This window comes from Euleptes europaea, chromosome 6 (assembly GCF_029931775.1).
Source record: "Euleptes europaea isolate rEulEur1 chromosome 6, rEulEur1.hap1, whole genome shotgun sequence".
NCBI classification, from domain to species: Eukaryota; Metazoa; Chordata; class Lepidosauria; order Squamata; family Sphaerodactylidae; genus Euleptes; species Euleptes europaea.
In genome coordinates this window covers 3,780,488-3,796,850 of record NC_079317.1, presented here as the reverse complement: position 1 = coordinate 3,796,850, position 16,363 = coordinate 3,780,488, and the positions used below count along the sequence as shown (strand labels likewise).

Below are 16,363 nucleotides of genomic sequence, written 5' to 3'. Positions count from 1 at the left end.
CTAGGCAGACTTTGTTTATGGGGTGGTTTTCCAGTGCCTTCCCCAGTCATTTTCCCTTTACCCCCAGCAAGCTGAGTACTCATTTGACCGACCTCGGTAGGATGGAAGGCTGAGTCAACCTTGAGCTGGCTACCTGAAACCAACTTCCGTCGGGATCGAAATCAGGTCGTGAGCAGAGCTTTTGACTGCAATATTGCAGCTTACCACTCTGTGCCAAGGGGCCCTACAGCTGTAGGGGCAGTTTAAGAACTTCAGGGGTCCTGTGAGTTATATCCTTTACTCTCAGGGGATCCTGTGACCACCGTCAGAGGGCAGAATCCTGGGTGCCTATGATCCATATCCTTCACTCATGGTGCCGCTATGCTAGGGGCAGTTACACAAAATGACACTCTATACAGTACAACATTACACAACCTCACAGCTACCAACCACACACCATTGCAGCTAACAAGCATACCATTCTGCGCTCCCTCAGAGCCTTTCACATGGTTGTGGTCCTCAGCAAGTAGTCCTTTAAAATGCAGCATACCACAGATTTTAAGAAAGATAGGGAAAATACTGCATGAAGCTTCTCTCTGCATCTAGCAGGCATCCAACTGACATGTGTTAGCTAAGCATTTGTGATTTGAAAGTCGCATGACCCTGCCATGTTCTGCACCATTATGTTCCATAGGGGACTGGGGAAGGTATACGTGTGTGTTCATGGACACGAGTACCTCCAGTCATTTGGGTAGAGCTCCCAGGTGAAATATGCCTGTGAGAAATAGGATGTCCTCCTGGCCACATCCTGGTGGGCTCTCCTTCCCTGGAGGTTTTTGAGCAGAGGCTAGATGGCCACTGTCAGCAAAGCTAATTCTGTGAACTTAGGCAGTTCATGAGAGGGAGGGCAGGAAGGATTGCGTTAGTGTTTGGCTCTTGTGGCTCTTTCTTGCATGCCCAGGGTAGTGTTGATCGCCACTTTGGGGTCAAGAAGCAATTTTCCTTCTGGCCAGATTGGCCAGAGATCCTGGAGGGGTTTTGTAACCATCTTCTGGGCATGGAGTAGGGGTCACTGGGTGTGTGTGGGGGGAGGTAGTTGTGAATTTCCTGCACTATGCAGGGGGTTGGACTAGATGACCCTGGTGATTCCTTCCAATTCTATGATCTTATTTATTTAAAATATTTATTAGCTGTCTTCCTTCCTTCCTTATGGAACTCAAGGCAGCTTGCAACTTAGAATCATAGAGTTGGAAGGGACCACCAGGGTCATCAAGTCCAACCCCCTGCACAATGCAGGAAATTCACAACTACCTCCCCCCAACACCTAGTGACCAGAAGATGGCCAAGATGCCCTCCCTCTCATCATCTGCCTAAGGTCACAGAATCAGCATTGCTGACAGATGGCCATCTAACCTCTTCTTAAAAACCTCTTCTTAAAAACCTCCACACCTAGTGACCAGAAGATGGCCAAGATGCCCTCCCTCTCATCATCTGCCTAAGGTCACAGAATCAGCATTGCTGACAGATGGCCATCTAACCTCTTCTTAAAAACCTCCAGGGAAGGAGCGCTTACCACCTCCCGAGGAAGCCTGTTCCACTGAGGAACCTCTCTAACTGTTAGAAAATTCTTCCTAATGTCTAGACGGAAACTCTTTTGATTTAATTTCAACCCGTTGGTTCTGGTCTGACCTTCTTGGGCAACAGAAAACAACTTAGATGACATATAAAATAAAACACATTAAAAACATAACAAAAATTTAAAATCACAACTCAGGACTGCTAGTAAACTTAACCAGAAGCGGTGCTAAATAAAACCATCTTCAGCTGCATCTTAAAGATCGAAAGTGAGGGGCCAGGCGCACCTCTCTGGGGAGGTTATTCTATAATCATGGGGCTGCCACTGAAAAGGCCCTCTCTCGTTTACCCACCACTGGTTGCTGGATGTAGGGCTTTTGGTAGCCTCCAGGATTGACTATACCCTTCACGGGGATTTCTCTCTTTCTCTTTGTTTAATCACCATCTCTGGCTAAATTCCTTGCAGGTGTCTAAAACCGCACCCACCGGAGAGTACCTGACAACGGGAAGCTTCATGATCAGGGGTAAGGATTCCTTGGGACTCAGTGGCCCCTTCCTTGGGTCCTGCCTGGCAAAGTCCCCTGAGACAGAAAAGCCGCAGTTCTCGGCCATTCCAATCCGAGTAATTTCAGGCAGAGATTCTAAGATGGGGGGTTTCAGTGCCCAGGACCAGACTCCACACTTTCTGGGCAGAATTATGGGATGTGCATAGCCTTGATCCTGTGCTCTTCTTTCCCAGGGAAAAAGAATTTTCTCCCACCTTCCTATCTGATGATGGGCTTTAGTTTCTTATTTAAGGTATTGTGCCTGCAATTTGTTACAGTTATTTATTTTGGAGGCGTTAGGAAAATCTGTACTAGAGAATTGTGTCAGCACCTACCTGAATGCCAGCGTGGTGTAATGGTTAAGAGCTGTGGTTTGGAGTGGTGGACTCTGATCTAGAGAACCGGATTTGATTCCCCACTCCTTCACATGAGCGGCAGAGGCTAATCTGGGGAACTGGATTTGTTTCCCCACTCCTCCACACGAAGCCAGCTGGGTGATCTTGGGCTAGTCATACTGCTCAGCCCCACCTTCCTCACAGGGTATCTGTTGTGGGATGGGGAAGGGAAGGTGATTGTAAGCCGGTTTGAGTCTTCCTTAAATGGTGAGAAAGTCGGCTTATAAAAACCAACTCTTCTTCTACCTGTACAGTGATGTGCTGTTAGCCTTGTTGCTTGAAACAGGGAGGATATTTTTCATGCCCTTTCGCAGCTCCGAAAGGCGAGTGGGGAAGATGCCAAAGTATAACAAAGTTTGATTGTGCGTATGTATATAAAGGTGCTGCCCTGACCTGGATGGCCCAGGCTAGTCTGATCTCGTCAGATCTCAGAAGCTAAGCAGGGTCAGCCCTGGTTAGTATTTGGATGGGAGACCACCAAGGAATACCAGGGTTGCTATGCAGAGGAAGGCACTAGCAAACCACCTCTGTTTGTCTCTTGCCATGAAAACCCCAAAAAGAGGTCGCCATAAGTCGGCTGCAACTTGACGGCACTTCACACACACACACACACACACACACACACACACACACACACACACACACACACACATTAAAGGTGCTAAAAGAGATAGATGTGCATGGCCTGGCTAGTTGGTTGCTAGAGAGTTTTCTTACCAAACTCAGCAAAAGAGACTTCAAAGATATATGAAAACCCCAGTAAAACTCCCCCCCCCAAGTTCAGCTTCTCTTCATCATCACAGATGTCTTGCTTGTATATCTGCATTTTTCATGCAATACAAAAATACCAAATATTAGTGAACATCCAGTTAAGAGAGAATTGTTTAAAAATGATTGAGCAATGGTATATGACACCTAAGAGGTTATGTGCAACTGGTGATGGAAAGTACCGTCAGATTGCAGCCCACTTACTGTGACCCCTTGAGGTTTTCAAGGCAAGAGACGAACAGAGATGTTTTGCCATTGTCTGCCTCCACGAAGATACCCTGGACTTCCTGGGTGATTCCTGAGACCCTGGAGAGCCACTGCCAGTCTGAATAGACAATACTGACTTCGATGGACCAAGGGTCTGATTCAGTATAAGGCAGCTTCATGTGTTCATGTGTACTAACCAGGGCTGACCCTGCTTAGCTTCTGAGATTTGACAAGATAGGGCTATCTAAAATTAGTAGTAGAATAAGCTGACTTCCAACATATGTGTAGTGTTGTAACATATGTGGTGTTGCAGTGCACAGATTTTCTGGAAAATAATTCATAAAGTTATTCATGAAATTTGGATCATTATTCTTTTGATGAAGCGAGAGGTGTTTTTTTTTTTACTTGATTGCATTGAAGTTGTTCCAGTTACTCATAAGGAACTGGTGCTAAATTTATTGTCAGTGGCAAGAATCATTTTCTCTAGGTATTGGAAGACTCAAATACTTCCTAGTAAGCAAGAATGGCTGTTAAAAGTTTATGATACTCTGTGAATGGTAAAATTATTTGCCCTTCACCATTTTGGGGACATAAGGTACGAAAAAGAAAGCTGGCAACTTTTAATTAGATATTTAAATTAAGTAATAGAGTAATGCATAAAATAGTGTGGTCTGTTAGCTAGAAATGAATGTCTATCAGCTGACTTACAAAGTGGATATCTTTTTGCTCAATTGTAATTTCTGTAATATTGAAATTGATTATGCATGATTTAAAAAGAAATGCCAAATATGGTAGTAATTCCAGTATAAAAGACCAGTACATTTTGTGTGCTCTCCAGGCATCCTTTCTGGTCCCTCCTGTGATTAGTTGTTGCCAAGTTCATTAGGGTTTTGACCTCTATCCAACGAAAACAAAGTTTTCTGTTTCCTACTTCAGGTGGATGACTCCTGTAGTTGGAGACACAAAGGTGAGCGGAAGTCTAAAGTGCTAGAAGAAGACATGGAGACTGTGACCTATAGCACCAGTGAGCTGGCAGAAGAAGAAACCGCACCCTTGGGTATGCTTACTAAAGACAAGGCTTAAGGGCTTGATCAGGAGTGTCTGCTAACATGCTGCCAGGTACAGCATGAGCTATAGACAGTTTCCTCCAAAGAGCCATGCATTTCCCGGCATTTTCATGGTGAGTTTTGAGGGAAGGAACCTATTCCAACTCACATGCAGTTGCCTTATATTGACTCAGACCATTAGTCCCTCTAGGTCAGTCTTGTCTGCTCAGACTGGCAGCTGCTCACCAGGGTCTTAGGCAGAGGTATTTCACATCACCTACTGACAGTACTTTTTTACTGGAGATGCCAGGGATAAGAACATCAGAAAAACCTTGCTGGATCAGACCAAAGCCCATCAAGTCCAATAGTCTGTTCACACAGTGGCCAACCAGGTTGCCTCCAGGAAGCCCACAAACAAGACAACTGTAGCAGCATTATCCTGCCTGTGTTCCACAGCACCTAATATAATGGGCATGCTCCTCTGATACTGGAGAAAATAGGTATGCATCATAAGTAGTATTCATTTTGACTAGTAGCCATGGATAGCCTTATCCTCCATGAACTTACCCCATTTCCTTCTTAAATTTGGCAGTCATAACCACATCCTGGGGCAGAGAGTTCCACAATTTAACTGTGTTATGTGAAGAAATACCTCCATTTGTCTATTTTGAATCTCTCACCCTTCAGCTTCAACAGATGATCCCGCATTCTGGTATTGAGAGAGGGAGAAAAGCTCCTCCCTGTCCACTCTCTCCACGCCATGAATAATTTTATAGACCTCTATCATGTCTCCCCTTACCCGCCTTCTTTCTAAGCTAAACTGCCCTAAGCGTTTAAACTGCTCCTCATAGGGCAGTTGCCCTTGCCCCCTGATCCACCAGTGAGCCACAGCCCCTCCCCCTAAGGGAGGTGGCACCATCAGGAAAGACAGTTCTAAGCAGAGGGAGAAACAAGGGGAAACAAGCAGAGTCATTTCAGACTCTGAAAGGGAATCAATTCCTCCTTTTGCTAAGGAGTTGTGGAGAAGCCTGACATGTGGCAGAAATTTTTTAAAAATTAAAAATAGACTTTCTGAAATCTGAGAGAAATGTATTTCTCAATATTCTGGACTGTCAACAAAATCACTACTTCTCTTTTCCACATGCAAGGCGTTGATTTTTCGGTGGAATTTACTTCCTAAATGTGGCTTAGGATTCCAGCTGAAACTTCAGCATGGGAAAACCACCTCTGCAAAGCAACAAAATCAAACGCGCCTGAGTTTGTGCTCTGCTTTCTTCCCTGGCCCTTGGCCTGGCGCTTCACTTTGTTGTGAATTCCATGGGGTATTTAATTTAAGCTCCAAGTATTAACTCCAAAGCACAGTTACCGGAGTTTTTCCTCCCCCTTTTTGCAACAGTTCACAAAACATTTTCTCTGCAAACTCTTTTATGAAGACACCAGCAGCGACGAGGGCGAGAGGGGCGAGCCCAAAGAGAAGCCTGAGGAAGGCTCGACTGAAGGGCGCCCTCCAGAGGCTGATGGGGACTGGGCAGGTGATGCCCTGGCTTCAGAGGGTTCCTCCAGTGAGGAGAATCCCAACTCTGAGGAAGAGGACGAAAAGGCTCAGGAACTGAGGGAGAAGGACCAGGAGGAGGAGGAGGAGATCAGCTTTCCAGACACAACCATTGAACTCTCACACCTGCAGTCCCAAAGGTAATGGCGTAAGGCAGGAGTGGAGAGAGCTCTGAAGGGTATAGAAAAGGAAAGAGGGTAGCATTTGGAAGTAGGGGAAGTAAAGATATAAAGATCTGGGAGACAACTGGAAAAATTGATGGGGTGAAACACCCACGTTTTTCTAAGCAGATCCCCCTCCCCCCCGTTTTTTTATGGAAAATTTGAAGGGGTGTTAAAAAAAAGCCCTCCTATGAAATATTTTCTCTTTTAGAATGAGTAAAATGCTTCCTAAGACAAACGTTTTCACACTCGAAAGATACAGCATGAAAACATCTGAGGGTTTCTTCATTTGTACTGTCTTACAAAACATTTCACTCTTCCCAAATGTATACCATGAAAAAGTCTGAGGACGTCAGAAAAATTGGGAAGTTTGGGGAGAACTGAAAGAAATCTTCTTGTATTCTGAGACATAGCATTTTCAAGACTGTTTTTGTTTATATATATTCAATTTTGGCAACCATTGATATGATAATTAAAGTTCCGTGTTTTCAATGGTACAAAGTGTGGCTTAATATCCAAACATCCTGGCATTCCTATCCACTGTGACTCTTTGAGAGTGTTAATGTTCAAATAATACATTCTCCTTTGCTTACTACAAAATTCGTTTTCTGTGTTCAGCTTTTATTTTACCTACCTCTCAAATGGCAAAAATTAAAGACTCACGTGCTATGGCGGCATAGGGTGCAGCAGTTTGCAACTCTTTCTCGAGTATTCTTGCAGTTTTTCCTATAGAAAATGAAGATATTAATAGTACTCCAACCTCCGGTGTGTTTGCTGCTTCTCCCAGTTTGGTGTCATCTGTAAACTTAATGAGTAGTTCCTCCATCCCCTCATCTAGATCATTTATAAAAATACTGAAAAGTACCGAGCCCAGAACCGATCCCTGTGGCATCCCAATGGACATTTCCCTCCATTCAGCTGAAATGCCATTGACAGCTACTCTTAGGGAACTGGTTCGAGAACCACACTCAGTCTACCTAACTGTGCTAGAGTCCAGTCCACAGTCCTCTAGTTTACCCATCAGAACATCATGAGAAATCCACATGGCTGTTCCACTGGGTGGATCCTGCAACCTCAGGGATGATCTTTCTGAGGGTCAGAAGGAGTGGAGGGGAATGATGAGGCAAACTCCGTGTTCCTTCTGTGCATGGGTTCACTGCCAATAGCCAAACAAGAGCATGCCTCTCTTAAAATAAAGTGTCTTCACGGGTTGTTTCCATGAAGACACGGGAGGCCAGCTCCTGGCTACGTCAGCTTGTGCTTGGCACTTGCCTCTGCTGAGTTCCTGGCACAGATGGGCTCCCCTCTAGCTCCTGTTCTTACTTCAGCTTGGCTGGCTGTAGCATCAAACTGAACCTCTCTGTTCTATTGCAGAGCCCAGCTGAAATCTGCTCCCAAAGAAGACACAGCGAGCTTAGTAAGTCCTTTGCACCTATGACTGCAATGCTTGCTAGCCAGACTGGAGGAAAAGCTCCTCTAATTTTCTTTCCCTTTGCAGACTGATGGAAAATCCCAGAGCCGAAGGCATCTCTCAGCCAAGGAGAGAAGGTGAGTGGGGGCTTGGGCAAACTCCACCACTGAGTAGGTTGTGGCTTAGTGGCAGAGCCTCTGCTTGACATGCAGAAAGTCCGAGGTTCAATCCCCAGCATCTCAAGTTAAAAGGGCCAGGCAGTAAAAGATGTGAAAGACCTCAGCCCAAGACCCTGGAGAGCCACTGCCAATCTAAGTACACAATACTGACTGTAATGGATGTAAGAACATAAGAAAAGCCATGCTGGATCAGACCAAGGCCCATCAATTCCAGCAGTCTGTTCACACAGTGGCCAACCAGGTGCCTCTAGGAAGCCCACAAACAAAACAACTGCAGCAGCACCGTCCTGCCTGTGTTCCACAACACCTAATGTATTAGGCATGCTCCTCTGATCCTGGAGAGAATAGGTATGCATCATGACTAGTATCCATTTTTGCTAGAAGCCATGGATAGCCCTCTCCTCCATGAACATGTCCACTCCCCTCTTACAGCTTCCAAGTTGGCAGCCATCACCTCATCCTGGGGCAGGGAGTTCCACAATTTAACTATGCATTGTATGAAGAAATACTTCATTTTATCTGTGTTGAATCTCTCACCCTCCAGCTTCAGCAGATGGCCCCGCATTGTAGTATTATGGGAGAGGGAGAAAAGCTCCTCCCCGTCCACACTCTCCAAACAATGCATAATTTTATAGACCTCTATCATGACTCCCCTTAACCGCCTTCTTTCCAAGCTAAACAGCCCTGTGTTTTAACCGCTCCTCATAGGCCGGTTGGTCTGATTCAGTATAAGGCAGCTCCATGTGTGTTTGGGGAGGGGCTGTGGATCATAGGCAGAGCATCTGCTTTGTCGTGTAGAAGTCCTGAATTCAATCCCCAGCAGCTCCAGTTTAAAAGGATCTGGTAGGAGGTGGCGTGAAGGACCTCCACTTGAGACCCTGGAGAGCTGCTGCTAGTTAAAGTGGACAAGACTGACATTGATGGACCAAGGGTCCAATTCAGGTTAAGGCTGCTTACATGCAGGGAGCTTCCAACCTCCCAGACAGAAGCTGGGCCCAGGGAACAAGCTCACAGGTGTTTGGGGAATGCTAGAAGTGCTCCTATTGGGTGCCCAGCACCATTCTTTCATCGGAAGACTGCCAGCTTGGAGGGCTTTAAGAGGGGAGTGGACATATTCATGGAGGAAAGGGGTATTCATGGCTATTAGTTAGAATGGATACTAGTCATGCTGCTACCTATTCTCTCTAGTATCAGAGGAGCATGCCTATTATTTTGGGTGCAGTGGAACACGGGCAGGATAGTGCTGCTGCAGTTGTTTGTGGCTTCCTAGAGGCACCTGGTTGGCCACTGTGTGAACAGACTGCTGGACTTGATGGGCCTTGGTCTGATCCAGCAGGGCCTTTCTTATGTTCTAAGACATGATGCATAATCGGATTACTGTAGCTGTTGGATGAGGGTGTGCTGTATAGTGGTTAGAGCACAGCAAGGCTCACCCTGCCCAATTTCCGAAAAGCTTGACAGGCTCCAAGGGAAGTACTGGTGGGTGCCATGGCACCCACTGGCACCACGTTGGGAAACCCTGCTCCAGACTGACCACCATTCATTGTACAGTTTAATTTCTCTATGATTCTGTCATAACTTGTACTTTTTTTTCTATTTGCTTGCACATTTGGAGTCCCTGAAAAGCATATTAATTCTATCTTTCCTTAGAGAGATGAAGAAGAAACAGCAGCAGAGTGACCCCGCCAGTGATTCGGACCCCCCAAAGGGGAAGGAAGAGGAAGAGGTGGCTCAGCTTCCACCCCCTCCCAGTGGGAACAAGAACACAGCTGTCCAGCAGCCAGTCAAGAGGGGACAAAAGGTTTGCAGAACTGACTGGCTGGCAACTTAGAATAGAATCATAAAGTTTGAAGGGACCACCAGGGTCATCTAGTCCAGCCCCCTGCACAATGCAGGAAATTCACAACTACCTCCCCTCCACACCCCCAGTGAACCCTACTCCATCCCCAGAAGATGCCCTCCCTCTCATCATCTGCTTAAGGTCATAGAATCAGCATTGCTGACAGATGGCCATCTAGCCTCTTCTTAAAAACCTCCAGGGAAGGAGTGCTCACCACCTCCCGAGGAAGCCTGTTCCACTGAGGAACTGTTCTTAACACCCACCTGCAGCTTTCTGCAGTTTCTCCACTTGCCTTCAAAGGGACATGAGGTGTTTCATGTGCTGTGGAATATTTTGGTAGATTTTGGTCTGGTTATGTGTGTAGAGCAGCATCAAGTCTCCAACTTGAGGCACGTGAAAAGCAGAGATGGTTTGCCATGGCCTTTTTCTGCAGAGTCTTCCTTGGTGGTCTCCCATCCAAGCATCGACCCTCCTTAGCTTCCGAGATTTGCCACAACAAACTAGGACGGGCCGGGTCTTTGTTGTAGCGTTGGGGAAAGGTTTGCAGTTAATGTGCTTCTGAAAGCAGCCCCGGCTGTGTTCCTGTCGCACATTTCCAGGCCACACAGATTTTACAGCTCCTACTTTTCAGCTCTTGCTAAGCTTTCTCTCCCCCTGCCCCTTCTTGTCTCCAGAGCAAGCTGAAAAAAATGAAGGAGAAGTACAAAGACCAGGACGAGGAGGACCGTGAGCTCATCATGAAACTGCTGGGGGTAAGGAGGCCTGGTTTCTTGTTTGTGAGCTTGTGATTTGTGCATTGGGGTCCTGGATTCTGATCCCTTTGGTCTGCCAAAATCCAGTCTGCTGGGTCGGTCAAAGAAGAGAAGCCAAAGAAAGGCAAGAAAGGGAAAGCGAAAGACGACGCCACAAAGAAACCGCCCCAGAAGCCAAGGGCAAGCCCAAGGGTGGCAGAGCTGGCCAGGATCAAGGAAGGAGCCCCTATGTTGGAAGAACATCTGGAGGAACAGCCGGATGAGAAGGTAAATGACCCCTTCCAACTCGTCAATATGGCTACTGGTTGGGTCATCTTTGGCAAGCAGGAGTCACCTCCCGGTGAGCCAGCAGAGGGCGCCCCACAAGGATGTATTTGTTTGGGCTTTGCATGTGTGTGTAGGGGGGGCTTGTGGCAACTGGGGTGAATGATTCACTTGTCTTGCCTTTTTGTTCCTGACGGACTTGGGTCCCCTGCCCCACCGTCCTCCCAAGGGGGCCCACGGCACCTGTGTCTTAGGGCCACTGAGGAGGGCTTTCTTGGCAGGCCTTCACCCAGGCCAGACTGAGGAACATGGTAGATGCATGGGCCTGTTTCTACCACGCACCCCTCCAAGGTTCCTAGCAGATGCAAAAGGGGCTTTAACCGTGCTGGGTGGGGAAGTGAAGTTCGGATCACAGGGGTGGGGAAACCTGCCTTCAAATGCAGGTGACAGCTTCCAATGTGTGTATTTTGTTTGCCATGCTGTGAGGCAGTAGGGGCGTTTGAGACTGCCCCACTCGCGCTTCTGCATGGGGGGTGGCAAAGGGCTCTGCGTGGACCCCCTGCTGGGCATGGAGAGCCAGGGGGGTAGATATCTCCCTCAGGCTGTTGGGGGGTGGGGGCAGGCTGGCATTTGGCCTGGATTCTTAGACGTTGGCTTGTGGCAGAGAGGAACAGCCCCTGGGCCAGGCTTCTCTGCACCCTTTCCTTTCTTTCCTTGAGTGTTTTGTATGATTTCTATACAGGAGGAGCAGGACCAAGATCAGCACGCCAGCGAGGTAAATATGCCGCGTCCGCCAGGCCTGAGGCCTCCCTCCATCCTAGCTCAACAGCACAGTGCAGTCCTTTTTTTTAACGTGGCTGTCTGTCCTCCCCAGTTACAGGCAGGCAGGACTGTGGGAACTGACTGCCCAAAAGCCCTGAAATTCTTCGACGTATAAATTAGGCACAGCAGCAGTTCTGTATTATTCTTTGCGTAATTTATTCCATGTCTGTGCTAGGGGGAAGCCAAGGAGATCTGTGGGGCACTGAACCCCCGTCTGTAGATCTGAGACGCTGAGCGGCCAGCAGCTATAAGCCTTGCATCTGTGGAATTCTAAGGGCTAGAAATACACACCCACCCACCACTGATTGCAGGCCTCTGAATTGTTCACACATGCCTTTATCAGCACCGTTGCACGGTGGCTTCAGTAGTGACAGGCTTTTCAGAACAAAAGGCAAATGTCAGACACCGGAGTGTGGACTGGGGAGGCTGGGGGTGGGGAGACACATTCTCTGATTGTAGGACAGCAGAGATGGTACCTTCCGGCTTCGCTTGCAGCGTCATGCTGAGATTTCTCTTAATTTCTTCCATGAAAAACAATTTCAGAACATAACAATGTTGGTCTGCAATAGAACTAACAGAGATCTCCAGGAATTACAACTGTTCTCCAGATGACAAAAATCAGACTACAGATCTCCAGACTACAGGAGTCAGTTCCCCTGGAGAAAATGGCTGAAGGATGGACTTTGTGGCATTACACCCTGCTGAGGTCCCTTCCCTCTCCAAATCCCACCCTACCCAGGCTCTACCCCCAAATCTCCAGGAATTTCCCAACCCGGAGTTGGCAAGCATGAGTAGAAGCTAGATTTGAGTCCAGTAGCACCTTAGAGATCAACAAGAATGAAAGCTCATACCCTAAAAATCTGGTTGGTCTCTAAGGTACTATGGACTCAAATCTAGCTCTTAATTTCTGTTCCTGACATTTCTTCTATATCGCCTGACCCACATTCTTGCCCAGTGGTCCTTAGAATCAATCAAGTCATACAACATAGCAGTTGTACGAAGGAGACAGTTAGCACCATCAGAGCAGGCTGGTAAAGCAGCCATGGCAGCGGGACAAGAAGCACAGAGCTGGGTGAATGTTCCTTCCCTTCCCAGCCTCTGCCTTTTTCTCCTTTGCTCCTCTAGGAAGCAGAGACTCTCTTAGACTCACTGACTGGGCAGCCCCATTCAGAAGACATCCTCCTCTTCGCCGTCCCCTTCTGCGCACCTTACACTACCATGACAAACTACAAGTGAGTGATGGCAAAAGTTGAACCCAAGTGGCATCATCCCGAGCGCCTGGGCATCCTCTTCACCGCCCTGCTGTTCCTTGTGTTTTTTTTTTTCCAGATACAAAGTCAAGCTGACGCCAGGCACCCAGCGGAAAGGGAAAGGTATGGGTCAAGCGCTTCCTCCAGCCCTTCTGCTCCCTCACATGAACACATGAAGCTGCCTTATACTGAATCAGACCCTTGGTCCATCAAAGTCAGTATTGTCTACTCAGACCGGCAGCCGCTCTCCAGGGTCTCAGGCTGAGGTTTTTCACATCACCTACTTGCCTAGTCCCTTTAACTGGAGATGCTGGGGATTGAACCTGGGACCTTCTGCATGCCAAGCAGATGCTCTACCACTGAGCCACAGTCCCACCACCAGTGGGCTGAAAAGTCTGCAGAGCAGTGCAAACCCCCAGGTGGAGCAGGGTGGGCTTGCCGTGTCATCTGCTCTCCCTTCTTCTAGCTACCTCTGATCCTTGGTGCCTTTTATTTGTTTGTTTGTTTATTAAAGCAGTAAAAATCTAGGGCTGTAGGTAACAGCCCAGGGAAGGGGAGAATGATCCACGGGGGTGTCAAGGAGGAGCAGCCGCAGCTGTGATTTGCAGTAAAAAAAAAAAAAAGCAGCTGTCTCCCATCTTTTGGTCTGGTTTGGCTCTTGTTTGTGTGGGGATCATGGCTTAGCAAAAGAGCACCTGCTTTGGTTTGGTCCCTGACATCTTTCGTTGAAAGGATGGCAGGTGCCAGGTGTCAGCAAAGATCTTTCTGGGCCTGAGACTCTGGAGAGCTGCTGCCAGTCAGAGTAGACAATACTGAGCTGGATGGCCCAGAGGCCTGACTTGGGATTTAGTAGCTTCTCAGAGCCAGGGAGGGGGCTGTAGCTCAGTAGCTTTGCATAAGAAGAAGGTCCCAGGTTCAAACTCCTGCTCTAGGGCAACTTAATCTTTAAGCGAATGAAAGGACACAGAAAGCTGCCTTCTACTGAACTAGACCCTTGGTCCATCGAACTCAGTATTGACTACTCTGACCAGCAGCAGATCTCCAGGGTCTCAGGCAGGGGTCTTAAACATCACCTACTTGCCTAATCCCTAACTGGAGATGCCCGGGATTGAACCTGGGACCTTCTGCATGCCAAGCAGATGCTCTGCCACTGAGCCACGGACCCTCCTAGACACTTCCTGTTTCCTCTTAATGCTGAATCTCTGTCCTTTGCCCTCCTGACGGCTTTGCCTTGTGTCTTTCACAGCTGCCAAGACCGCCTTGCATAGCTTCATGCAGTCCAAGGAGGCGACCCCACGGGAGAAGGATCTCTTCCGCAGCGTGAAGGTAAGAAGCCCCTTCCTTTGGCCAGCCTGGAGTAACAGCAGGTGGCCGAGAGACTTTCCAAGAGAAGCAGGTGTCTCTGATCTTCTCTGCTGTGTTCTTGAAATGGGACTGTGTGGAGAAGGACTCTGATGTCTGTCTGCCTTTTATCTTGCTGGTGTCATTCCAGGTAGTAAGCAGGCCCTGAGTGTGTCTAGATTGTAGCTCTATAGAAGTGAATGGTGTATACGCACAAGAGGCTGCACAGCTGGGATGGGGGTGGGGGAGGCTATGTCTTCCCCTGGCCCCTCTTTCTCAATTTCCTGGTATGGAGAACCACCCTCGCTGCCGCTATCCAGGGCAAAAACACTTACACTGATCTCAGTTCTTTTCTACATACTTGGGACTCTTTAACTGTACGTAGCCAGTGAAGAGAGCGGCACAGCTGGGCTTTGTATTTTCCACAAGCCCCTGTAGCCACAGAGTTTGAGAGTGGGTGCAAAATTTTCCCTGTGAGAAACTCTCACTAGGTTTCCTTTGGAATCTAGTTTCTAGCTAGATTGGTAAGATTGGTTGGGAAGATTGTAGCTAATTATATCTCCCTACAATTGCAGCGTTAACTCAGGAAAAGGTTGATGAAATTCATATAGGAAACAGTGGAATGATCTAGGCATCCCGTCCTTTTTCTTACTGATCTACGTTACTGTTGGGATTATACCCACCTTTCTATGTAACTACAGTGATGTTGTTCTCCACTATTGAACATTAATCCTTGCCTACCTCGTTGTGGCTTCTTCTATGTTTACTATCTCTACAGCATTTATTGTCACTACAAGAGCCAGCGTGGTGTAGTGGTTAAGAGTGGTGGTTTGGAGCGGTGGAGTCTGATCTGCAGAACCGGGTTTGATTCCCCACTCCTGCACATGGTTTCCCCTCTCCTTCACATGAAGCCAGCTGGGTGACCTTGGGCTAGTCACACTCTCTCATCCCCACCTACCTCACAGGGTGTCGGTTGTGGGGAGGGGAAGGGAAGGTGATTGTAAGCCAGTTTGAGTCTCCGTCTCCCTTAAGGAGTAGAGAAAGTCGGCATAGAAAAACCAACTCTTCTTCTTCTACGTGGGCTTTGTTTTTTACATTCCAGTGTTTGATTGATTAATTATATTATATTATCACTGGAATATATTCTATGTGCAGCATTGAAAATACGTCCATATAGTTTATTATTAAACACTCGATTGACTTGTTTTTTATTTTTTCCATCTGCCCATGAGGTAGAGTTGTTATTGTTAACTTCAGCCATTGTTTGGATGTTTTTTAGCATTACCATATTCATCTAGTCATTAAGTTGTTGGCTGATCTTTCGATGATAATAAATCTTGATGTTTTATTCTCTTGCTCAGGATACAGACCTCTCCAGAAATATTCCAGGCAAAGTGAAGGTATCTGCTCCAAATCTCCTGCACACAAAGAAGAAGTAAAAGGGTGGTTGTTTGGGCTGTTGCAATCCTGCCGCTGCAGGCCGTCTCCGCCTGACTACAACAACTTCAATGCCAGAGCTCCAGAGCCCTCTTCTGGTTTTGCTAATAAAGCTCAAACCTCCTGTGCTTGACTGTGGTTGTTGCTTATGCAATATAGGTGGGAGCAGAGAGAGCCACAATTTCTGGCTTTGGACTGAGGTCTGTATTTGTATGTTCATGGAGAACACATAACCCCCCTGAAGTCTGCAGTGCAGAGTTAGAAACTCATGTAGGCTTCCTGGTGCATGAATGCCTCTGCTCTCTAAGGTGCTACTGGACTTGACTCTTCTACACGGCCACCTTCTGAAAAGCTCTGGGGAAATAGCTGAAGATGGTCAGCCAACAGTGGACTCCAAAGAGCCCTGGGCTAGAATGATGCTGTGGGAAGCCACCAAAAACCTCTATGGGGGGTCAGCAGCTCTAGCATCTGGAAGTTGCTAACACTATGATTGGGACTCCCAAATGTTGTTAATGGGGAGTTGTGTGTGATTGGGACTCCCAAATGTTGTTAATGGAGAGTTGTGTGTGTGTGGGGAGGTTGTTGTCTAAGCTGTGCAGCTGCTCTAGGCTGCCAATGTTTTCAATAGTCTCTGGGCAGTTGTTATGTGAGAGCCAACCCAGAGTACGCTGGGAAATATCTTGCTTTCCCCTCTGCTGTTCTTGTGGGTAGCTTCTGAGGAATACCTAACTCGGATAGATGGTGTGCATGTGGGTCTGGGGGCAATTGAGACTTCATTCTGTATTTTCTTTGTTGACTGCCCGTTTGAGAGATCTGTGGGTAAGGCCATAGATAAGTTT

At 47.4% G+C, this 16,363-nt stretch overlaps 1 protein-coding gene across 1 annotated transcript in view; it reads left to right on the top strand.

The window, feature by feature from the left end:
- The window catches only part of NEMF (nuclear export mediator factor), a 38,302-nt gene extending 22,776 nt beyond the window's left edge, over positions 1-15,526 (top strand). Inside the window, exons 20-33 of the mRNA XM_056852237.1 lie at positions 2,021-2,078; positions 2,294-2,352; positions 4,406-4,526; positions 5,949-6,207; positions 7,603-7,645; positions 7,727-7,776; positions 9,469-9,619; positions 10,333-10,410; positions 10,498-10,677; positions 11,417-11,449; positions 12,622-12,728; positions 12,826-12,869; positions 13,993-14,072; positions 15,449-15,526. Of these exons, the coding sequence (XP_056708215.1) occupies positions 2,021-2,078; positions 2,294-2,352; positions 4,406-4,526; positions 5,949-6,207; positions 7,603-7,645; positions 7,727-7,776; positions 9,469-9,619; positions 10,333-10,410; positions 10,498-10,677; positions 11,417-11,449; positions 12,622-12,728; positions 12,826-12,869; positions 13,993-14,072; positions 15,449-15,526 (1,341 nt within the window). The remainder of the gene's footprint in view (positions 1-2,020; positions 2,079-2,293; positions 2,353-4,405; positions 4,527-5,948; positions 6,208-7,602; positions 7,646-7,726; positions 7,777-9,468; positions 9,620-10,332; positions 10,411-10,497; positions 10,678-11,416; positions 11,450-12,621; positions 12,729-12,825; positions 12,870-13,992; positions 14,073-15,448) is intronic.
- The last annotated feature ends 837 nt before the right edge of the window (positions 15,527-16,363 follow it).